Here is a 24,755-nt window from a genome sequence, read left to right on the forward strand (position 1 = left end):
TTATTTTTAAAATAATCTTTATTAGAACAATTTCATTTATCAAGTTATTCAGGTTCAGATTTCAGCAATCTTCTTCAATGCTGGTTGTAGCTTGTAAAGGTTAACATTTGGGTCTTCAAACAAAGAACACATTTCCCTACAGAAACAAACAAAGAAATACATTTTAAAGTTTGGGGATTTTAAAAATCAGCTTCTATAACATGTTACCTTCTGTGTACTTACTTGAAGAGTCTCAGGGAAACAGTTGTCTTTTCAAATTCCTCAGCTTTCTTGTGACCTCTCTGAATGATCTCTTCAGGAATATTTGCTAGTCTTGCTGCATTAAACCCGTAACTCTTAGGACAAGCTCCTTCAATAAATTTATACAGGAACGTGATGGTTTCCTGGCTTGGATCCTCGCATTCATTCTCAACCATACAAGCCTGCAGAGTTCAAAATATTTATAACTCGTATTGGATGGAATTATAGATAACAAGGTTATACTTTATCAAGTTAAAAACTGCACTACCTAATACTGTGTTTGATGGTAGGAATTTACTATTTCTCAATAAGCACAACTGGAATAATTAGTTACATTGCAGATTAATTCAATCCTTCAAGTTTTAGTTGCTTTTTGGACCTCGGTAATCACATTGTTTGAAAGAAATCTCTGCCAACATTTTTCACATTCACTCAGAATAATTGAAGCAGCAATTTTAACACCCTCAACCAAAGTCTAAATACTAGTTCAAACTCCTCGAAAGTTACTTGAATAAAACGAACAAAAAGCTAGTCCTAGAATTTCCAGTTATGACCATCTATCTGTTTGCCAAGGAAATGTTATTCACACCTCATTGTTCAATTCCCCATTCTTTGATTTATGCTCACCAATAGCTAGTTTTGTGTTATACTGTACAAACAAATACCTTCCACTTTTGGGAACTCTTGCATCCTTTTAAAGCCATTGGATTTCTAGAATGATTGTGGATTGGGTGAGAATATTATGGGGAAATTGGATTGACTCAATAAGGCTGAATGGCACTCTATTAGCCTCTAATCTTTATACAAAGTAACATGCACTTACCATATGTCCCAAACTGACTGCAGAGGAATGAGAAAAATCTTCCACAAGGGAATGGTAGTGTGTAGAGAAGAGGGTGCGGCACTTGGTATTTTCAGCAAGCTCCTTCACCACAGCACTAGCTATTGCTGTGCCATCGTATGTTGCTGTACCACGTCCTGTGGGAAAATGAACATACTGTAGATTCCAAGTTTTAATTTGTGGTCACAACTAAACCTTGCATTTATTCGGATGGTCCAGAAATTGTTAGGATAATTAAAAACATTTAAACCACCCAAATTTTACTGCTTTTAATTTAAAACCATTAACAGAAGTTACCATTAGAGTAAAACAATCTTTGAAAATTAATGTTAGCAGTAATGATTGGAAGGGTAGGCTCAGGGAGCCAACAGCAGGAGGACTGGGTGGATAGACCCCACAGGGGAGTGCTGAGATTTTGCCATTAAGGTTCAAATTTTATACTTGGATTACAAGATGACCCTGGTTTTGGGATGACATTAAGATTCAAATACTATCTTGCACACCAACATATGGTATTCTCAATTCACAGGGGTAAAAAATCCAACACAAATCTTAGATAAGGGTAAATTAGAAAGACAGACATCATTATATACAACTCTTTGTCAAGTTTTTTTGATGAGAAATACTTAGTCACTAAATACAATGTTTAATCTGTATCCACAATTAATTGAACCATGGTAGAACATATGAAATTGGTTCAGGAAGCAGTTCATAGATCCAATCTTTAACCATATCTGTATTCCCCAGAAATAAGTACCAGGATCTTAGTTTTTCTTAATCCCTATTAAAGATGACAATTTACACAAAACTTGGAGCAAAACAATGATAGAAAGAGTGAATACTACTGTAAAATCGTGTCGTTTTAATGTGAACAGGAGAGGACAAGTGCAACAATTAGAAAAGATCATTCAGGATCTTGTATTCTTAACCAAAATGCTAAAGTTACATTTACTTTCCAACCACAAAGACAGGATAGGTTTGAGAATATAGTTTTAAAAATTGAAACTACCTATCCAAAATTCATTTCATAGATGTATTTCATCCCCTTTAAACAGCTGCACCACAAAACTATTCGTGAATCAATGCTAGGGTTTGCAAATTTCAGCAAGTTATTGATGCTCAAAAAAAACTGGAAAGAACAGTTTTAAAAACACAACCCAACACTTCCTGCAGTTTGCTGAAGGATTGGTAATAGACACTGAGCCAAGGATGACATTTCTCCAGCTGCTCTTGAGCAGAGGAAATGGAAATAGCACTTTGTTTAAAACATTAATCCAAACAGTTTTAATAGCATTGTTCAATCACCACTGCAAGTATTAACAAGAAAATTCTTCCTTTCCCTCCCTTCCCTATTAGAGTTATAACTTCAGACAATTGAAATCTCAGTATTTAAATAACTAAATGGTTTGATATAGAATGTAGTTGGGTTTGGAAATGTGACAACTGTCAATATTTTCTTTTTGATGTTTCTGCAGTTTTCCTCATAGTAATATGGTTGATTCAGACCGAAAAACTCGGGTTTGAGCAGGGAAGATGGCTAGATTAGAATGGAGGGATGACACCAAGGCCATAGGTGATAGATGTACTGAGTAGAGAAAAGGATGATGGGAAATGGAGCTGGGAGAGCGAGGATGGACCTGGGAGAAACCAGACAAAGACACAAAGTGGGGAGATGGGAACACAAAGACTACCAGTGCTTGAATTTGATAAGATGAAAATGGAAACCATCATTGTAAAGGTGAAAGCAGATGGAACGAGATGAGCAAGGGAATCCAATGGGTGAGATGGGGGGGAAGGGGTGGTGGGAGAACTGGAGCAGGTCATGGAAAGGGAGACAAAGACCAGAAGTTGATTGGAAGTGAGAGGAGAAAGAGGCAAGAGTTACTGTAAATGTTACCACTGACTGCCTCGACTCCACTCTTACCTCACAGACCAAATGTGGAGCACTCCACACCAATCCCAACCGCTTAAGTGATACTATAGGCTGCCTGAAATGCCAAGCAAGAAACCCATTTATCATAACTGCAATGCTAAAGGCATCAAATGTAGTCATTTTCTTAAACATCTGAGAACAGATGTTTATTTAAACTAATAACCACAGATAAGTCAGGGAACAACTTGACACCTATAATATTAATCAATCATTCTTTACAGGCAATGTGCAGACTCCTCCATCACTTACTTGGTACAGCCCGTATAGACAGAGCCACCATCCATGTTCCAAGAGAGTCCTTAATATCAATCCATAACATCTCAAAACAAATAGGCAAAGAAACACAAATGCAACACACAGCCTCAAAGATGAGAGTTCAAGCTTTAGTGAGGAAGGGTGATGGTCAGTATAAATCAGATAGCCATTTTCTACTTCAGCTGTGTCAGACTTTAGATCACAGTTTAAAGTAGAAAGTGGTCCCCAGCGTGAACAGTAGCCCAAACCCAAGGGATTCCTGAATGCAAGGGTATACCAGGAAAACTCAAAACTGTGGATGTTCTTCCTACAATACCCGGGTAAAATTTGAGATAGTGTGCCCCTGACAACTAAGGTTTGCCCAGTTGCAGATTTTTACTGACCACATTCCATAGCTGAAGCTGGGCATTGTGGATAGCATGTGTGCTGCACTCAGAACAACCAGTGGGTGACCGCCAGGATGAGGTTTAGGTGATGGCGAAGTCACTAGAGTGCATGATTTCAGATTCAGAACATACACGACTCAAATACAACCCTGAGATTCCTTTTTCCTGCAGGCACAGCAAAATTACCACTAATTGGTAGAGCAAAAGATAAACTGTACACGTGTAAACAAGAGAAATGTAAACAGATAACAAATGTAGACAAACTGACTGTGCAATACAGAGAGAACAATCAAGTCCACAAAAGTACTTAAATGAATCTCTGATTAAGTTTGTTGTTGAGGATTCTGATGGTGGAGGGGTAGCAGCTGTTCCTGAACCTGGTGGTGAGAGTCTTGTGGCACCGATATCTCCTGATGGCAGCAGTGAGAACCGAGCATGTGCTGGGTGGTGTGAGTCCTTGATGATTGCTACTGCCCTCCGATACTGCGTTCCCTATAGATGTATTCAATAGTGGGGAGGGTTATGCTCGTTATATCCTGGGCTGTGTCCACTACCTTTTGGAGAGATTTACGCTCAGGGATATTGGTGTACCCATACAAGACCATGATGCAGCCAGTCACCACACCTCTAGAAATTTGCCAGTGTTTCTGGTGTCATACCAAAACTTCACAAACTCCTGAGGAAGTCAGGCACTGATGTGAGGACCTCTAGCCCCACAATTAGCAAGCGCCCTGCTGCACAACATTAGAGGCAAAATACCAGGAGAACTACAGTGGTAGGGACTTTGAAGGGAGCAGACTGATATTTGTGTGGTCAGAAATGAGACACTCGGATGGTATGTTTCCCCTTGGAGCTAGGGTCAGGGATGGTCACCATAGAACATTACAGTACAGAAACAGGCCCCTCAAGTTTGTGCCAATCCATTTTTCTGCACCCATTGACCTTCACCTAGCCCATAAACCCTCCATACCATTCCTATCCATGTACTTGTCCAAATTCTTCTTAAATGTTAAAATTGAGCCCTCATTCACTACTTCAGCTGGCATCTCGTTCTACACTCCCACCACTGAAGTTGCCCCTAAACTTTTCCCCTTTCTACCCTTAAACCATGTCCTCAGGTTTGTATTTCACCTACCCTCAGTGAAAAAGGCCTACCTACACTGAGTCTGTCTAGACCCCTCATATTTTTAAAATCTCCCCTCATTCTTTTATGCTATAGGGAATAAAGTCCTAATCTGTTTAACTTTTCCCTGTAACTCAATTCCTGAGGTCTGGGCAGCATCCTAGTAAATCTCTGCACTCTTTCAATCTTATTGATAGCTTTCCTGTAGTCAGGGGACCAAAAGTAAACAATACTTCAAATTTGACCTCACCAATGTCTTGTACAACTTTACCATAAAATCCCAACTCCTGTGCACAATACTTTGATTTATGAAGGCCAATACGCCAAAATATCTCTTTACAACCCTATGACACCACTTTCAGGGAATTATGCATCTGTATTCCCAGATCCCTCTGTTCTACTGCACTCTTCAGTACCTTACCATTTACCATGCATGTCCTTTCTTGGTTTGTCCTTCCAAAATGCAACATCTCACATCTGTCTGCATTAAATTCTATCTACCATTTTTTCAGCCCATTTGTCCAGATCCCTCTACAAGCTTTGAAAACCTTCCTTGCTCCAATCTTTGTGTAATCTGCAAACCAGTTACAGGACATTTCTGAAAGGTGAGAAAAAAGTGATCAACATTGACTTGTTGGTACCATAGGTAGAGAGATGAGCTCCAGAATACAAGTGTGAGCAGTTTGGTTGGAAAAGCGAGGTCAATCTCTGGATTACTTCCAGCGAGTGCCACATGCTATCATGGTCAGCAATCAAAAAAAACTTGTCAGAAACATGGGGTTAAAGACTTTAGATTTTTTTTGGCTCAATGGAAATATTCCTGAAGTAGGTGGGATCTGTTCAAGGAAGAAGGGAGGGATGCAGCAGAAAGAAAGCTACAGAGCAATTAACTATACTGGGAAGATGTTGGAGTTGGTTGTAATGGATGAGGTTACAGAGTACTTGAAGGCACATGACAAGATAGGCCTATTTCTGCTCCTATGTCTTTTGGTCCAAGTAGATACCCAAACCTGAACAGGTTTTGTTTGTTTATTGGAAACTTTGCCTGAGCTGTTGGGAGGTTTTAACCTAATCTGGTGAGTCAACGTAGTTCACAACGAGACTCAGTCAAAAACTAATACTAGGTTGGCCCAGAAGGCAGAGCAGTAGTGAGCAAACTAGAAGAGCAAGTTCCATCTACAGCAGTGGTTCTCAACCTTTTTCTTTACACTCACATACCACTAAGTATTCCCTGTGCCATAAGTGCTGTGATTAGTAAGGGATTGCTTAAAGGTGGTCTGTGGGTAGAAAGAAAAAGTTTGAAAACCACTGTTTTAATCGTACACCTAACTGACTCATTATGTGCACGGTTTCCTAATTCCAAAGGAAATGGGCCAATGACAATTTTTCTCAAGCAAAATATTTCAGTAACAATTGGGCCAAGAGCAGTGATTCTCAACCTTCCCACTTACATACCAACTTGAGCAATCCCTTACTAATCACAGAGCACTGATGGCATAGGGAATACTTAAAATGGTATGTGAGTGGAAAAAGGTTGAGAACCACTGATCTATAGTACAACTCCGATAATCCAAAATGGTTGGGACTGGGCCCATTTCAGATAAACTATATTTTAGGATAACTGGTCATTTTTTAAAAATAGCCCAGTGGCAACAGCAAATCGCTTGTAGCAATGTTTAAACAACAAGGGAAAACTTTTTAATTCTCACCAAAAAAAAACCCAACTTGAACAAAACAAGATAAATCCAACACCGAAATCTCAAAATTCTACTCGGAGATTTCCCAAAATTCCAAAATGTTTTCAACCTTTGACGTCAGTTCTGCTCCAAAAAAAATTTCACACAACTGAGGATTTTGGATAATCGGAGTTGTACTGTATTTTAATGAAAGGAACATGAATGAGAAGCAGATGATCTTAGAGCATTGTTCAGCATGTGAGAGTACAATATTGTTATAACCATTGACACTATTGAATAAAGTTAGGCTTTGAAGATACAGGTGTGATGAGATTGGCCAAGGGAAGTGATGTAAAAGAGTGCATTATTGATCAGAATGGCATTACTGCAGTAGTGAGGGAATATACAAGATTCAAATTAGGCCTCATGGATAGAACTCCATTATAAAAAAAAGCAGGCAATAATTTTGCTGAGATAATTTTACACATCTCCCAACATCAGGGAGATGGAGAAGCAGGTGTAGACACAAGTCAGGCGTGCACAAGAAATAGTTACAGGAGTAGAGGACTTCAACTTCCCTATTATTAACTGGGATCTCCATGACAAAGGCTTAAAAAAATTTTAAGTGTATTGCATCCAGGAGAATAATTTTTGTCCCACCTATAACTCGTTCAATTTCAAACTCGTGGAAAGGGAACCAGAAATTAAGTGCCTGAGATGGGAGATTTCAATATCATTGCACTGGGCTCAGTAAATGTAGACTGGGAGTAGCTACCCGTCAGTAAATCTATAATCTGGTAAGCAAGAGATATTGAAAAAATAGTGAGAGTTTAGGACCAACATGTTCCTGTGAGGGTGAAGAGCAGCAAGATTCAACACTCAGTAGCTCAAAGCAGCCCATCTCATTTACTTTATAAATAATCCAAGTCATTCTGAAGGTGCAGTCTACACACTTTCACAGTAGCTGACTAGAAATATCACTAGAAAGTATGCACAGAAGTACACCATCACCAATATGGTCACATTTATCAAATCATTATATTCAAAAAAAACAAAGCCCCAGCAGACATCTGAATCAGAGCGTTACCTAATTCATCCAAAAGCACGAGGGAGTGCTGTGTCGCATGTTGGAGGATGCTGGACGTCTCACTGAGCTCCACAAAGAATGTGCTCTCACCTGTAACAGTGGCAGTTCATATCAATATGGATGACATCCCACAACCTCAAGCTTTCTCTTTATAATAGTACTATAATTCATTAATTTTAGCTTTAAAAAAGGAATAAATTGTGGATCTGGATCACTTGTCAGCCCATCTGGTGAGGCGAAAGGTGTCAGATGACTCCCTCCCAGCAGATGCATACCTCAAATTCAGATTAAAATAATTTTTTACAATCTTTCATCCAAGTATGAGAGAGCCCTGCTGTCTTTACAAATAAATCATTTAGGACGGCCTTTATGAGCCATCTCAATACTCTCGTCACATGGAGATTCGGACCTGTAGTACACTTCCGACTACAGTAAAGGAACTCGAGAGAAAAGCTTTCACTGCCGTCTCACTTTAGATGCTCTAATTTTCCATTTTCTACTGCTGCTTCTACATGGAGCTCCATTAACCAGGAATGCTACCATAAATGTCTGGCGGTATTAAGTTTTACTAAACCTGGAAGAAACAGCTCTGTTCAGCCACATTGGGAAAGTGTCTGCGTTTTGCCCTTTTTTTAAAAATTTTTTTATTTTTCACACCATAAATCACATTAACCGTGGTACACACTTTTTCCTTTTCACACATATACAGTACCATTTTCTCCCCCCCCTCCCTCCCTCCTCCCATCCCACCCTCCCCACCTCCCCCCTCCCGTCCATTTAAGGTATACAATCTAGGATACATTAAACCAGTCAGACAATGTTGTCATTCAATAAAAATACACCAGAAATTCTACTGAGTCCACTCTTTTCATTTCCTTTTCCTTCCGTTAACTTAGGTAATGATTGTCCCCGGTAGGTTTTCGCTATTGTATTTAATGTAAGGCTCCCATATTTGTTCGAATATTTCAATATTATTTCTTAAACTATATGTTATTTTTTCTAATGGAATACATTTATTCATTTCTATATACCATTGTTGTATTTTCAAATTATCTTCCAATTTCCAGGTTGACATAATACATTTTTTTGCTACGGCTAGGGCTATCTTAACCAATCTTTTTTGTGCATCCTCCAAATCAATTCCAAATTCTTTGTTTTTTATGTTACTTAGGAGGAAGATCTCTGGATTCTTTGGTATATTGTTTTCTGTTATTTTATTTAATATCTGATTTAGATCTTCCCAAAATTTTTCTACTTTCTCACATGTCCAGATTGCATGAATTGTTGTTCCCATTTCTTTTTTACATCGAAAACAACTGTCAGATACTGTTGGGTCCCATTTATTTAACTTTTGAGGTGTAATGTATAGCCTGTGTATCCAGTTATATTGTATCATACGTAACCTCGTATTTATTGCGTTTTGCCCTTCTTAAAAAAATTATTTCTTACCTGACAATATTCTATCCGAGGCTCCCAGGCGTGTGAAGACTCTGTCAACTGGGTTAAATCTGCAGGTTTCAGCAGGGACATAGCATCCCATTTGAGCCACGATGACCAATAAGCCAACCTGGTAAAACCAATCAAGTTTCTGTGGTACAGTTTAATGCTCGCCATTCACACCCCCATTCTATTCTGCGATCAGGAATGGGGCTTCAGCCCGCCACATCCATGCTGACCCTTTGCCCATCTACACTAATCCTACTTGCCCACCACACAACGCAATCCTCATTCATTGTGGCTTTCCCCACTCAAACCAGGCTGGCGTTCTCGGAACAGTGCAGGGTAGCAAGCACTGCTGGAGGTATTATTATGAATGAGAGTGGTCCCACAAGTTCCCTCAACATCGTCCACATCTCCTCATTAAAGATTGACTGGACAATGAAGATTTTGCTTCCTGAACACTTTTGGAGGTATTTTATGGATTTTGGGCTGATGAAAAAAAATTACCATAAAATGTTCCTATCAATACCCTTTTTTCAAAGATCCAATCCATTTTATGATTTCCTGTCATAGTTTAAGTCTACTAGGACATTGCCCACAAAACCAGTGGTTTATCAGTTCAGGTACTATGCAAATGTTGACTTAGGCCTGGGTACACTTAGTCAGGATAGATGCACACAGACTATAAAAGCAGCTCACATATACAGATGCTGTGCATAACATTGATTATAGATTGAACGCACGTTCTTCAGGCAATAGCATAGTTAGTGTACTTACCAGTAGGATTTATTGCTATCAAAATGAATATTTCTAAGACAATGTCTCGTCAATGTCGCAAGAGCTCAGATACATTCTGTTACTTTTGTGGTAAGTATACGCGCAATGCTAAATTCAATAAAAGTTAATGTTTCTCCAACTTCCTCCATAACACAGCAAATCTGTGATAAATATACATTAATTTGTATTTGGCTTGAAGTTAATCATAAATCTAATTTTTTCCCCAGAAAAAATTTTGAAAGAATATTATTGCCCAGTGTCATCAACCCAGTTTTTCTTGCCATAAATTACCCAACCTATCAAGTATTTTCATTGCTATATTTCAGAGCCAGTATCTGCAGCGATTTCCGTCAGTTTTATCTGGGGATGGAACTTCCCAAGCTTATTGGACTTTTCTGCAGAAGATGATTGCTGGGTTCCCTGCACGGCAACTATGAACTTCTATCATATTCTAATAGAAGGTGCAAGGTATTACACAAATACAAGTTATTTCAAAGCCACATCTCCCTCACCTGTCTCATGAGGGTGGATTTTCCACCCATATTTGGTCCTGTTACCAGCAAGCAGGAAGCCTGGTGGTTACCGAGATCATTCTCCAAGCCATCAGTGCCTTTCCGGCCAATTGTCACATCATTAGGGATGAAATCCCCCAAGAAGGTTTTTAAAATGCATGGATGCCGTGAGCCTCTGAGCTCCAGGAATGGCTGGGTGCCATCAGCGAAGGTCACCACGGGTCTGCACATGGGCCCACCACCACTCTGACTGTAGTGCATTAGACTCAGCAACACATCTGCAAGAGGAAAATGAGCAAGAATGAGCAACATTTTCCCCACAATGAATCACTATGCAAGTTGAGGTGTGGTTCATTTTCCAAATCTACTTTGGAAACCAATTGAGTCAAGTGGTGGTAGAAATGTGAAACAACAATAAAAATTGCATCAGGATTGAGCACCAAATACATTCATATGGCTATAAAATTTAGATTAATTTCACTGACATACACAAATCATACCATACACATCAACAGAATCACCCAGTCACCTCATGGAACTTGAAAACTACACAAAATAGAGACTCTGGCAACCCCTTATGTTGCTTATCCACACCACAGCTCCCAGCTCATCAGTTGGAGCATTATGTTCAGTTTTAGTCACTGAGCTGTGGCAAAGATGTTGTCAAACTGGAGAGGTTTCAGAGATTTACGAGGATGTTGCCAGGACTTGGGGCCGGGAGGAGGGGGAAGCGGGCTGAGCTCCAGGGAGAGGTTGAGCAGGATGGATCTTTGCTCCTTAGAGCGCAGGACAACGAGGGGCAAAAGAGATATACAAAAATTAGAGGAACCGTTTGGGTGAACACACAGTCTTTTGCCCAGAGATGAACAGTAATCAGAGGACAACAATTTAAGATGATGGGGGAGAGTTTTAAATAGAAATTTATTCCCCCACCCCCAAACAGAGGGCCCAGAGTTTAATGAAGCAAACTGAAAAGGTGGTTCGGCAGGTACAATAGTAACAATCAAGTAAAAAAGTTATGACAGAAGTGTAGCTAGGAGAGATTTAGATGGATAAGAATCAAACGTAGGCAATTGACACAATTTGGTTTGAGTAGGAAAATGGGCTGAAGGGCCTTTTTTTTAAATGCTGAATGACTATCAAACTACCTCTACTGCAGCGATCTACACAGAACTGCTGCAAACAAGAGCATCTTGCGAACTTCAAGGGGCTTAAAAACACTGGGGATGGAGAAGTTTGGCAAAATATTTGAAAACCTTTTCATATCGCAAAAATGCTGGAGAAACTCAACAGGTCATGCAGCAGCCATTAGAAGCAAAGGTATAGAACCAATGTTCCAACCTTGAGCCCTTCATCAATGCATGTTCAGAAAGCAGGCAGGCTCCTGAATAAAAAGGTGAGAGGAGGGGAGAGAAGATGAGGTAGGGTTGATGAGGGGGGGCAGGGGGGAAAGAGAGCTCAGGCCAACTGATCATAGGTGGATATGGAGGAAGAGGACAAAAGAAAAACATGCTGTGATAAAGGGAAGGGAAAGGGGACGAGGAGTGGAGGAAACAGAGGGATTGTCTATGATAATGCCATCTGATTAGAGTACCCAGAGAGTATATCAGTTGTTCCTCCAATTTGCGGTCGGCCTCGATTCAGTAGCACTCAAGGCCATGGGCAGATGGACAGCATGTGAATGGGGTGTGGAACTGAAATGATTTGGCCACTGGGAGGTCCCTGTTATTGCAACATCCCCCCCCTCCTCCCCCATCATTTTATTCAGGCACCTGCCTTGACAAAGGGCTCAGGCCTAGATCTTTGCTTCCTATGGATACTTTGTTTCATCTTACTATCAGCATTTGCAGTCTCCATCTTATGACACTAATTTTAAGACATGACTGATATAGGCAGAATACCAGTGCACTAACAAAGGACTGGATATCAAGAGCATCTACTAATCTTTATAGAGCATTTACAGGCCCTTCAGCCCACAATGGTGGGCTAATGGCTCTCGTGTTAATAGCTGGAATACTTCCTCCCGTCAAAGGACGAAATACAGTTGAAGGGACAGTACAGTTGGCGTAGCGGTTTAGTACAAAGCCTTTATAGCGCCAGCGATTAGTACCAGAACGGGGTTCTAATCCCATGCTATCTGCAAGGAATTTGTACGTTCTCCCTGAGTCTATGTGGGTGTTCTCCAACGGCCCTGGATTTCTCCCACCATTCAAAACGTACCGGGGGTGTAGGTTAATGGCTGGCACGGACTCTCGGGCTGAAATGGCCTGTTACCATGTTGTACGTTTCAAAATTTAAATTATACTGAACAATTGTAATTACCTCTAACTTAATTCAACCAACAAAACTGGAGACGAGCCACTATTCCCTTGGTAAGCCACTATTCCCTTGGTTAATCAAATGCTGCCTTCAAGCCTTAGCAGAGATCTCCAATTTCAGATCAAAACCAATGGTTCCACTTTTTGAATGGAGTATTTGTAAAAACGTTGCCATTTACACCATCACCTGATCCTTCTTTTATGTCCCTAATGTATTTGCCTTTATATAATTAATCCTTTCCATTCACTCACTTTGATCTTCCAGCATCTTACAGTCCTCTCTCATTGCTCTCTTACCTCTCCACAGCCCCCTGACTTTTGCTCAAAACTTGTAACTTCCAACTCCAATAGCTCAGTCATAAAAGCAATGGTTCCGTAAACCAGGAGTTGCAGTTCATTCTCGCTGGGGGATCATTTCTGTGAGGGGCGTTGAACAAAGAAGCGACTCTCTGTCTTCCTTATGGCAGACAAAGTTAAAGAATTTCATGCATCTTACATTCTAAATATAGTATTACATGACAACAATGAAACTTTACCTTTTCCCTACAATTCTGATGAATGGTTATAGAAACATTGGTCATCAATGAGGATCTGCTTATCCCAATACTCCCCTTGGTTCTGGTATGTTTATGAAGTTAATTATATATTAGACTGTTAGCCCATCACAACTCTGGCCCAGCCTTCTGCCACACTGGGCTGAATGGCATTTTAAAACATGAGGCGAAATGTCTTCTTTGTGGTAGGAGCGTGACTGGGTGGGCGATGTTGCATACCACTGATCAGTCTGGTTTAATTGGAGGCAGAGTGGTCCCCAATAACACCAAAACTGCAGTATCGCAACCATACCGTGTAATATTATATGACCGTAAGATTCTCGCAGCAAAAATAGGCTCTTCGTCCTATCGAGTCTGCCCGCCATTTAATCATGAGCTGACCCATTTCCCCATTCAGCCCCACTGCCTGGTCGGTCTTCTCCCTATAGCCTTTGAACCCCTGGCTAATCAAGCACCCTAACAATCTCTGCCTCAAATACACCCAATGTCCTGGACTTCACAATTGCTAGTGACAACAAATTCCACAAATTCACCACCCTCTGACTAAAGAAACTCCTACGCATCGGTTCTAAGCAGACGGCTTTCAATCCTGTAGTTGTGTCCTCTTGTCCCTGACTCTCTCACTATGGGGAATAACCTTTCTACATCTCCTCTGTCCACATCTTTCAACATTCGAAATATTTCAATTGATCCCCCATTCTCTCAAAATCCAATGAAAGAAGTATCAAACTCTTCTCATATGACAAGCCTTTCATTCCCAGAATCGTCCTAGTGAACCTCCTTCTGAACCCTCTCCAATGTCAGCACATCTTTTCTTAAACAAGCCCAAAACTGCTCAAAATACTCCACAAGGACTCACCAGTGCCTTATAAAGCATCAACATCACATCTCTGCTCTTGTATTCTATTCCTCCTGACTTTAAGAGCACAACAGCTCAATTTCAGAATTGATGAAGCCTCCCAACAATATCAACTTCAGTTGCAGATAAGGTGGGAGAAAGATTTAGAGGCTTGCAGCATGGAAACAGGCCCTTCAACTCAACTGGTCCATGCCCAACCAAGATAACCATCCAAGCTTCCCATTTGCCTGGGTTCACCCATATCCCTCTAAACCAATGGTTTTCAAATTGCCCCCATAAGCTCATTCCACCTTAAGCAATCCTTATGACCTAAATGCTGTGATTGCTTAAGGTGGAATGTGGGTGGAAAGAAAAAGTTTGAAAACCACTGTTTTAATCATTCCTAAATGACTCGTTATGTGCACGGTTTCATAGCTCCAAACGAAATGGGCCAATTTTTCTCAAGCAAAATATTTCAGTAACAATTTGGTCTAGTTCGTAGTTGTTTTCAACCTTCCCACTCACATACCATCTCAGGCAATCCCTTTATAATCACAGAACACTTTTGGCATAGTGATTGCTTAAGGTGGAATGTGAATTTAGGGGGCACAGTTTGAAAACCACTACCCCATACATGTACCTGCCTAAATGTTTTTAAAATGAACAGCCTTCCAGGCACAGCTCAAGGTGTTTATAAAGAGGACATCCAAAGGACCAAGGAACTGCTAGACTTACCGAGGACGGCGATACAGTCCACAGCTGCCTGCCAGTCTTTGGAGTTTTTGTCGAAGTTGTAGAAGAGCCTCCTCATGCAGTCCTGGAGGGCAGTGCCACGCCTCTCCTCAGCATTGTTCACAGCCTCCAATAGCTTTTCAATTGTTTTTGTCCAGTAACGTTTGAAGCCCTTACGGGTGGATTTGAGCTCGTACTCCTCTGGCACGTGGCGATCAGCCACGCTCTCCGGAACCTCCAGCTGATAGCGGTTTCTGCCAGTGCCCCAGTAAACCACACCACGGCACCCCAGCCTTTTACGCTGCTTTTCCAGGTACTCCTGGAGGCTGATTTCAGTCTCCTTGATGTCAGCCAGTGCTTGATCGTAATCCGGATCAAAGCCAGCTTTGGGAGTAATTACTCCAGTGTTTTTGGCCCTCTGATGGTCAAACGCAGCATCCCACCTTTTCAACTCAGCGGAAAGATCTGGGAAGATGCCTTCAGTGTCCCTACCCTTCAGACCCAGGATCTGTTGGAGCAATTTGGATTTGAATCCCTGAACAGAGACCTCAACAACCTGCAGCACTTCCTGCAGGATTTTGAAGCCATCCAGAGCAGCGAGGAAGTCTGCAATCTTCTTCTTGCTGTAGGTGGTTTCCTCATAGAACACCGCCCGACTATCCGGGTGGTCTTTACTTTTCAGGGGCGATCCAATGCTGTGAATCCGGCTGAGGAGCCTCTCCAGGTCCGGCACTTTCTTCAATAGCTCCAGCATCTCTGCCACTTTATCTGGCACACCCATCAGATCCTCGATGGCATCCAAGCGATCATCGATGGCAAGGGGATTGCAAAGGGGTGCGCACAACCACTGCTTTAGCAGCCGCTTGCCAAAGTAGGTGCAGCAGTTGTCCAGCTGCTCCAGGAGGGTCCCCTCCATGGTGCCTGTGGTGCCATTGCGCAGGACCTCCAGATTGGTCAGCGTGACACCGTCCAGCACCAAACGCTGACCACTTCTAACAAGGTGGTCAGCAGACCCCGGCAACCCGTCCCCCACCATGTCTGCAGGCACATACTCCTCAAAGTTGGCCATGGACAGGAGCTCCTGGTCCACCAGGCAGTTCTTCAAGTAGAAGACACAGGCCCCGAGGGCCGACAGGGCAAGCTCCTGGCCTTCCCCCGGTGTCAACCCCAGCGAGTCGGACTCCGACACCATCCCTTGGATGACAGGGGGAAAGGCCGTGCCCTGGCCTTCACAGCCACCTTCAGTGAAGTAGCCCTCTTCGGCGAGCACCTTTAAAGTTTTTGAGGCATCCCAGAACTGGGAGCCAGCCTGCAGAGCCTCCTGCATGGCAGAGACAAGGCAGCCTTTCAGGACTTTCTTGGTCTCCAGAGTAGGGTTCCCCTTCTCGACTAGCACCTGCACTGGTGTGTAGTGGGCCACCAGCATCCGGAGCCTTGAGCAGTGTCGGTCATCTCGAAACTGGCCTACGTGGAACTTGCCCACTGATGTGTCGACGAAGCAAACGCCATAGGTGCGGAACATCCCCAGTGAGTCAGCAGACGCCGTCTCCTTCAGACACAGCAGGTACTTGTTGCAGCTTTCTGAAGGGTTTCCATCCAGGACACTGTAGGTCTGTGTTCCCTTTGTAATGATCCGGCACACTTCCCTCCGGACTACCCGGTCGAACTTGGTGGGATGTGCTATTGTCCTGCAGCGCGCCTCCATCATCTCGGGGGTTTCGGTCTGCTCCACCCGCGCCACCTTGTACCCCTTCTGGACCAGCACGTCAGAGAAGCGGCCAAAAGCAATCTCAGGGAAACCAGAGTGAGCCCAAGTGCCCTTCATGTACATTAGGCCCAGCTCGCTGACCGCCTTGACAGCATCCATGTGGTACAGCTCATAAAACTTGCCCACCTTGTAGAAGATCAAGGTGTCAAACATCTGGGACTTCAGCACCCACCACTTCCTCATGCCAGGCGTACACTTGTTCAAAAACTCATCGGGCACATACAGCGAGGACTGGTCATAGTCAACATCATCTTCCTTTCGCCTCTTTGCATCCCTCCTCTTGCCAAGTTTCAACCACTCAAGCTTCTCGTGGTCCCACATGCTCGCAGGGGAGGTGTTGCCCGTTGCACCCGTGCTGGACTGGCATTCAAAGGTCTCCGGAGCAGAGAAGGCTGACAGCTTAGACTTGGTGCCCGAGGACACCGTGGTAGCTCTCTTTTGGATTTCCTGGGATACACGAGACACACCTCTGGCTACCGCCGGCACCACCGCTGTGCCTCGCTTACGCTTGAAGGAGGTCTTCACTGGGCTCTCAGGGTCGGCCTCAGTTTCAGGCTCACTGATGTCCTTCTCGTCGATGCCACTGCTGCACTCGTCACTGCTCCCCTCCTGCTGGTCAGGTTTGAACTCGTCCGCTGAGCTTTCCACATCACTGTCAGACTCCACCACGATCCGTCTCCTTTTGGCCTTGATGCAGGCCGAACGAGCTGGTAACGATGACCGCTTCCTTGGTTTATTCTCGTCTTCACTGTTATTCTCTTTGTCTTCCTCACTCGCTGCAGAGTGACCATCCACCTAGAAGGTAACATTTCAGATTTACTCCTACCTGATACAATTCCAAACACCCAAATAAAAGCTGGAGCTTGTCCACTGCTGGTGTAATGTCACAGAGCCACACAACATGGAGTCAGGTCCTTCTATACAGACCAAAATGCCTACCTGCAGTATTCCAGTTTTCTAGCATTTAGTCCAAGTTCCTCAAAACCTTTCTGATCCTAGTTCCGCTCTAAATTTTGTTACATTTGTAAGTGTATTCTACAACCTTGTGACAATTTGTTTTCTGTACCCATCGCACACAGAGGAAAAACTTGCCCTCAGATCACCTTTTAAATCCCTCCCCCCCTCCCCAACATTAAACCCATGCCCTTTAGTTTTAGGTGACCTTCCCCTTGGAAACCATGTCTCTGCCTGTCCCTGTGCCACCTCCATTGAGTCTGTAAAAATCTCTATAAAGGTCAGCCCCTCAGCCTCCAATCAGACCAATCCCAGCCTATCCAACTCTCTTAGCTAGCATCCTTGCCACATCCTGGCCAATTTCTTCTGCATTCTTTCTAGTTCTGCTGTATATTTTTTATAATGTGCTGGCCAGAGATGCATACAATATTCCAAATATAACCTCAACAACGTCTTGCAACGTGATTCCCCAACTCATACTTGCGCCTCCCGACAATGAAGGAAAGTAAACTAAATGCTGTAAAACCATTTTCAGGGAACAAAGTCCCTCTGTACATCAACACTGACTGCCATTTACTGTATATACATAGCCAGTATCGGATGACTCAAAATGCATCATCTCTCAGTTAGAGAGCCACAGTGCAGAAAAGGCCCCAACTCAGGCCTGCTGATTAAGCTGGCATTCCGAGCTAACCCTGATTGCCCCATATGCTTCGCAACCCATACCATCCATATATCAGACTAAATATCTTTTGAATGTAGTAATTATACCTACTTCTATTGCTTCCTCCATCTTGTTCCAGGTATTGAGCGAAAAGGTTGTCCCTCAGATCCCTCTCAACTGTCTACCCTCTCCTCTTAAACTTATGCCCTCTGGTTCTAGAATCATCTACCCCATGAAAAAGACTGAGCATTCAATTTATGCATGCCCCATGTAATTTTGTGAACCGCTACAAGATCATCCCTCACCCTCCTTCACTCTAGAGAATAAAGACCAGACTATCTAACATCTCGCCATAACTCAACCCTTCCAGTCCTGTCAACGTCCTGGTGAACCCACTCTGCGTCCCTTCCAATTAACCCCCAGTTTATTTGTTGCCACTATGGAGCATTTTCACTCTATGCACTGTGGCCCACAGCAGTCATGTTCCGGAGCAACAACAGGCAATTCATGCGCACAAGTCACGACGAGGCACAACAGCTTTTCTGCTCTGGAGGGTCAAGTAGACAAGAACTGAAAGCTTTACCTGCTATCAATTAATGGCTTTGCATTCTTAATTCAAGATAACTTTTAAAAACATACTGCTAATCCTTGCTACAACTGCATAGAACTCTGGTGAGCCCACAGTGACATACTGCATGTAGTTTTGATCAGCTTATTTAAGGCAAGATATGCTTGCCTTGGAGACAGTTCAGAGGAGGTTAACGAGGTTGCTCTTCAGATGAATGGGCAGTCTTAGGAAGTGGTTGGGTTAATCTTCGAGGTTTAAAAGAATGAAATGCAACCCCATATTGTAAGAGGGTTATGATGGTGTAGATACTGGTACCCAGGTTAAGGAGGGCTTGAGAAAGGAGATTAAATTCTCAGGATAAATCAATGATGATTTACCATTAAAAACTCATCTCCACGCATTGTGCATCTAGAATTTCCTACTTTGGAGAGCTGTGGAGGCCAAGTTAATATGTATATTCAAGTCAATGAGAGATTATAAAAGGAAGACCATGGCCATCAGAAGGAAGAAAAGGTAATGCAAATTATCGGATAAAAATGGCAGAGCAGACTCAAAGGGCCATAGAATGCATTAACAAATTGGCCATTTCATTATTCGCCTTAAAAAATGTTTTGGGAGGAGGGAGGGGAGGTGTGGACCAAATGAAGGCAAAGTTAAGAGCTTAGGTAGACAACTTGATTGGCATGGACAAGTTGCTACTTTGCTCCAGGCAAGACTGTTTGCCTTGTGGCAGACAAAAGTTGAAGGAGATCATGTATATTACATTTTAATGGGTTATTACCTGACAATAAAAAGGAAATTTTGAACCTTTGATGATGGGCTGAAGGGTCTGTTTCTGTGCTGTGAAACTATATCCAACTCTATAACCTACCAGCATTTCTTCATCCTCATCCTCTTCCTCAGAGGGTTCAGTGCACACTGCCAGTTCTAAACGCTTGTCTCTCGAATCCTCCTGGGCATTGTCTGCCTCTACCATTGCCCTCTGGATTTCAGGCTTTCCACTAAAGTAGATACCACCTCTCTGGACTTCTTTAGAGTCAGAACCTGCAAGATTAAGATCTTTCATAGTAAAAAATTCAGCAATTGTAATTATAATTCTTGGAAAAAAATAGCAAAATGCCCCAGAGTGGTTTGGGGAAAGAAAACAAACCAATAACATTTTTCAACAAGCTTTAGGGATCAAGCAGGAGATGAATCTGGGGGGAGGGAAAATCAGTGCAAGCATTCAAAATAAGCAAGTATCAAGGGGAGCTGGTTGCAGTGAGAGCAAGAACAGGACTGACATACCCACTAACATTTTGAAATCAACACACAAAAGACAAGGAAGGTCAGAGAGATGGGCAACATGCAAACTCAGTCCAAGGCAAGGCTGGGCTGAGTGGACAGCAACAAGTTAAAACAAGAGAAGTGAATCACTTGTTGATTGACCAGTGACAGAACAAGGCCACAATGCTCTTCAATGAATAATTTTACAGATTATACTGAGAAAATGGATAGCAAGGGTCAAAATTGGCCATCTTGAAGATCTATATATAGAGCCATAGAGATGGGGGAGGAGATCTGAACTTTTTTTTTCTTCTGAATTTACTCAGGAGATGGACACAGTATAATAGTGAGACAAAACAACAGCGAGATCATGGACCCCATGCGGATTACAGAGAAGGGAACCCTTGCTTGCTTGAAGCAAATAAGGATAATAAAATTCCGAGGGTCTTACAAAATATTCCCTTAGACTTTAAGGAATGCTCATGCATAAAAATGAAGCGGCCCTAGCAGAAAAATTTAAAATATCCTTAGTTACAGGTGAGGTGCTGGTGGATTACTAATATTGTTCAACTGTTTAAGAAAAGTTCCAAGAATAACCTGGGAAATTATATAGGGTGATGAGCCTGTCATCAGTAGTGGATAAGTTGTTGGAAGGTACCCTACAAGACTGGGTATGGAAATACTTGCATGGGCAGAACTGATTAGGGATAGCCAACATGGCTTTGTGTGTGGTAGGTCATGTCTAACCAATCATAGATTTTCAATATTACCAGGAACATTGATGAAAGGTTTTGGATGTTGTCCGCGGGTGAAGCTTTTGATAAAGGTTCCACATGGGAGGTGGGTCAAGAATATTAGTCACATGACATCCAGGATGAGATAATAAATTGGATTAGACACTGGCCTTGTAGAAAAGACAGCAGCTAGTAGTAGAGGATTGTCTCTCTGACTGGAGGCCTGTGACTAATGGTGCGCCTCAAAGATCGGCACTGGGCCTATTGTTGTTTGTCATCTTTATCAACAATCTGGATGATAATGCAGTAACTTAAATTCAGCAAATGACACCAAGACTGGAGGTGTAGTGGACAGTACGGAAGGCTCTCGCTACTTGCAGCAGAATCAAGCTACTGAGATCCTCCAACACAGAGATTTACCTCAGATCTTGGCATCTGCAGTCTCTATGTATCACCTTAAATTGTAATAAGCAATGCCTTGCAAAAAAAATGAGGAATCACTAATCAAGCTAAGAGCGGAGTATCAATCTTCATCAGAAATATTCAAATCACATTCCCAGTCATTTTTAATCCCAGCCATTGAGGTTGATCTTAAATCTAGTAGGTCTTTATAAATACTTGATATTAATCCACTGTGAACAAACTGTAAGTCAAAAAAAAATCAAGAATATTTATATTTGACATTCAAGGACTGAAAAAAAGCCTAACTTGTAAATATCAAAAAATGTCTATTATAAAGATTGAATTTAACTTACAATTGTTCAGAGGGCAAGTTATTTTGAATAAAAAGATCTTTATAACTTTTGATACCTAATCTATACCATTCCTTAAAACCTGCATCTAATATGGAAGGTTGAAAAAGATGGTTGCCTATAATGGGACTAGTAAGAGAAACTATAACCAAAAAATGTTCCAAATTGAGCCCATATTCTCAAACCTATTCCTCATTATCGGATTATGTATCAACTTAGAAAAGGAAAAGGATAAAAAGGAACCTAAAATTGCCAACATAGAGGATTTTTTTTATTTTAGAAAAATTCAGCTCCATTTCTATCCAAGAAGGGCGATTGATTGATTTATCGAAATGTAACAATAAGAGTAATTATTTATATTAATCCCCCAATAATAAAATCTAAATTTGGAAGTGCTAATTCCCCATTCTTTTTAGTCTTTTGAAGATGGGCTTTATTTATATGTGGTTGTTTTCCCTGCCATATGTATGAAGAAACAACCAAATCTAATGGGAAGGATTTACGAATGAAATTGGTAAAGCCTGAAAAGGTACAAAAATTTAGGGAAAATGTTCATTTTAATTGAATTGATACATCCAATCATTGTGTTAATAGACAAGGGTGACCATCTTGATAATAGTACTTTAATCTGATTTCAATTAAGTTTCAATTTGAAAAGACGCGGGGCCCATTCATAGAATATTATGATGATTGGAAGATTTAAGAAGTCTGGATGCTCTGGAGATTCTCTCTCTAGTGTCTGAAGGTCACTATTTGATCCATAATTTTACAACTTTTTTTTTTTTACAAGGTAAAATCAGAGAGATCGGATAGATTAGATTTAGTTTTTTTAGATTAACTTGTTAAAATATGGGTTTAAATATGGTTGTCATAGATCATATCATTATACAGAACTTATCCTTTGCTTAGATCAAGGGATTGTCTAATGTAGTTTTACTTATTTTCTACCCAGAATAATTGTTAATATAAATTACATTTATATAATTTGTGATAGATATATGATGACCTGTTATTTGTTTTATTCAGTCTTTGTACATGTTAAACTCAGTAAATTATTTTTAAAAAAGCATTTGCAGACTCATGTCACCATTTTTATTAAATTACTAGGTGTGGCTACTGCAATGAGAAACCCATAAAAAGTAAAATTAATTCAATTTCCACTGATATTCAGGCCACAGCCCTCCATACACACACAATGGATAAACACTGTTGACTTGCACAGAATTCCAGGTCATTTCTGGAATGCTTTTGGGTTTACATCTTCAGTGGAGAAGGCGGTGGGCAGCTTGTGAATAGAGAATTGAAACAGCATGCTACTGGGAGCTACTGCAAGCAGAGCCTCAGTGTTCTCAGCCGCCCAGTTTACACTTGGACTTGTATCGCACCCAATGAGACAGACAAGGTTGGAAGAGGTGCACATAAATGTCTGCCTCACCTGGAAATGCCGTTTTAGGCCCATACATGGTGGTTTGAGAGGTAGCGTAGGGACAGGAGTGGCACCTCCTGCAGATGCAGGGAGAACTGTTAGGTGACAGGGAAAGACAAGTTAACTAGGGAGTCATGGAGAGAATAATCCCTGCAGAAAGCAAGGAGAAATAGGGTGGGAAGATGTGATTGACATTATAAATGACAGAGAATGAGGTGTTGGAAGAGGCCATAGGGCTAATGATAGAGACCAAGGAACGACCTCATCTTTTACTGTAACATTGAACAGTTTCTGTTAGAAGCACTAAAGGCTTGCTTTGCAGGGAGCTGGATAGGGGAGAGAACAGATGCAAATCATAAAGCAGCGTGCTACTACTTTCAAGCAACTCATTTCATGTTAATGTTCAAGTTACAGTCTCAGACCTATCAACATCTATACTAAGATAACCCAAATTCATTTATCAAAGGACTATCTATCTAGTAAACAGATTTTCACTACCAGTTTGGACTACCTCCAACATTACATCCCAGAAGCAATTAATTAAAAACCGGCTAATCTCCACAGAAGAGAGCATTTTATATCCTGGCTCTTACCTGCGTACATCTTTACATACTTCACACTAACCCAGCCTCTTGTTGGAGGTTCATCAAAGAACTGGACATGAATACGAAGAGATTTTCCTTTTCCCCTGAGATACTCCTTGGTCGTTGGATGATTGTAAACCAGACTTGGCCACCATGGATACCCTTCCAATTTTGCCCACACTAGGTCTCCAGGAATAAAGTCACAGGCTGGACTGCAAGTGAACAGGATAAAAGATATTACACTCTAGATTTTTTTTATGGAAACAGCATTTCTTCTGTTCTGCAGCACCATTCCCCGCCCACTACATTGTGGGTTTTTTTTTTAGTACACGATTCAAGTTCTTGAGTCATTATACCAACAGGTTGTAGGTCTCCACGGATGGAACCCCGAAGGGCGTCATCTCATCAGGAGAAACTATACAACACACTTCAAATGGAGCCAGGAGCTAAAAGCAAGATACAAGGGTCCACCCTCCCCCACCTTTTCAAATGGAGCCAGGAGCTAAAAGCAAGGTACAAGGGTCCACCCCCCCCCCCATCCAAAATCAATTCCCCCCTCCTATCCAATTAACGCCTTTGGCTCGACTGGACCCCCCCCCCTTCCCCTCCTCCAGCCTGTATTCATTCCTGTTCCTTGCTTGTCCCTTGAAGGGCAACTCATGCCCGAAACGTGGGTAATACAAGTTCACCTCCCATGGCCACCGCAAGATGATCGGCCGAGTAGCTCCAGCATTTTTACTCCAATCACAGAGTTTCACATCTTGCACTTTCACCCTCTCAAAACGTGGCTTTTTCAATGCTCCCCACCTCTCCCCCCCCCCCACCTCTCTCCCCCCCCCACCTCCCCCTCCCCCCCCACCTCTCTCCCCCCCCCCCCACCTCCCCCTCCCCCCCCACCTCTCTCCCCCCCCCCACCTCCCTCCCCCCCCCCCACCTCCCCCTCCCCATTACCCTCGCCGGCCCTTGGGTGCAAAGGCCCCGACTCCAGGCCTTACCCCGAGGGGGGCGTCCGGGGGCTCGCTCCCTGCTTGCGGGCTGCCTTCGTTTCCCGAGCGAAGAACGGGCTGCTGGAGACGGCGGTTCGGGGCCTCCCGGGTGGGCTCCGGCGTAACTTGCCCGGTCCACTGCCGTTCTCTTTGACCGCTTCCCCGGAAGAGCTCTCGGCCTTCTTGGAAGCCACTGCACCAGGCCCAGAATCCGACTTGAGTGACGGGGTCTTGGTGAAGAAGCTGAGCAAGGTCCGCTGCTTGGACATGGCGCGGCTGAGGCCGAACAGCCCTGGCGGGAAAATGGAACGCCAGGTTCGAGGCAGCAACGCTGAATGTTG

At 42.5% G+C, this 24,755-nt stretch overlaps 1 protein-coding gene across 1 annotated transcript; it reads right to left on the bottom strand.

Moving 5' to 3' along the window:
• msh6 (mutS homolog 6 (E. coli)) lies at positions 1-24,755 on the bottom strand. Its single transcript, XM_069931036.1, has 10 exons — positions 24,424-24,755; positions 23,438-23,640; positions 19,538-19,710; positions 14,716-17,275; positions 10,271-10,548; positions 8,991-9,108; positions 7,542-7,631; positions 1,064-1,218; positions 223-422; positions 1-136 (listed from the first exon to the last, which is right to left on the bottom strand). The coding sequence occupies exons 1-10, from the start codon at positions 24,681-24,683 to the stop codon at positions 55-57; spliced, it is 4,119 nt and encodes a 1,372-aa protein (XP_069787137.1). The 5' UTR covers positions 24,684-24,755; the 3' UTR covers positions 1-54.

The sequence above is a fragment of the Narcine bancroftii genome, chromosome 4 (genome assembly GCF_036971445.1).
Source record: "Narcine bancroftii isolate sNarBan1 chromosome 4, sNarBan1.hap1, whole genome shotgun sequence".
NCBI classification, from domain to species: domain Eukaryota; kingdom Metazoa; phylum Chordata; class Chondrichthyes; order Torpediniformes; family Narcinidae; genus Narcine; species Narcine bancroftii.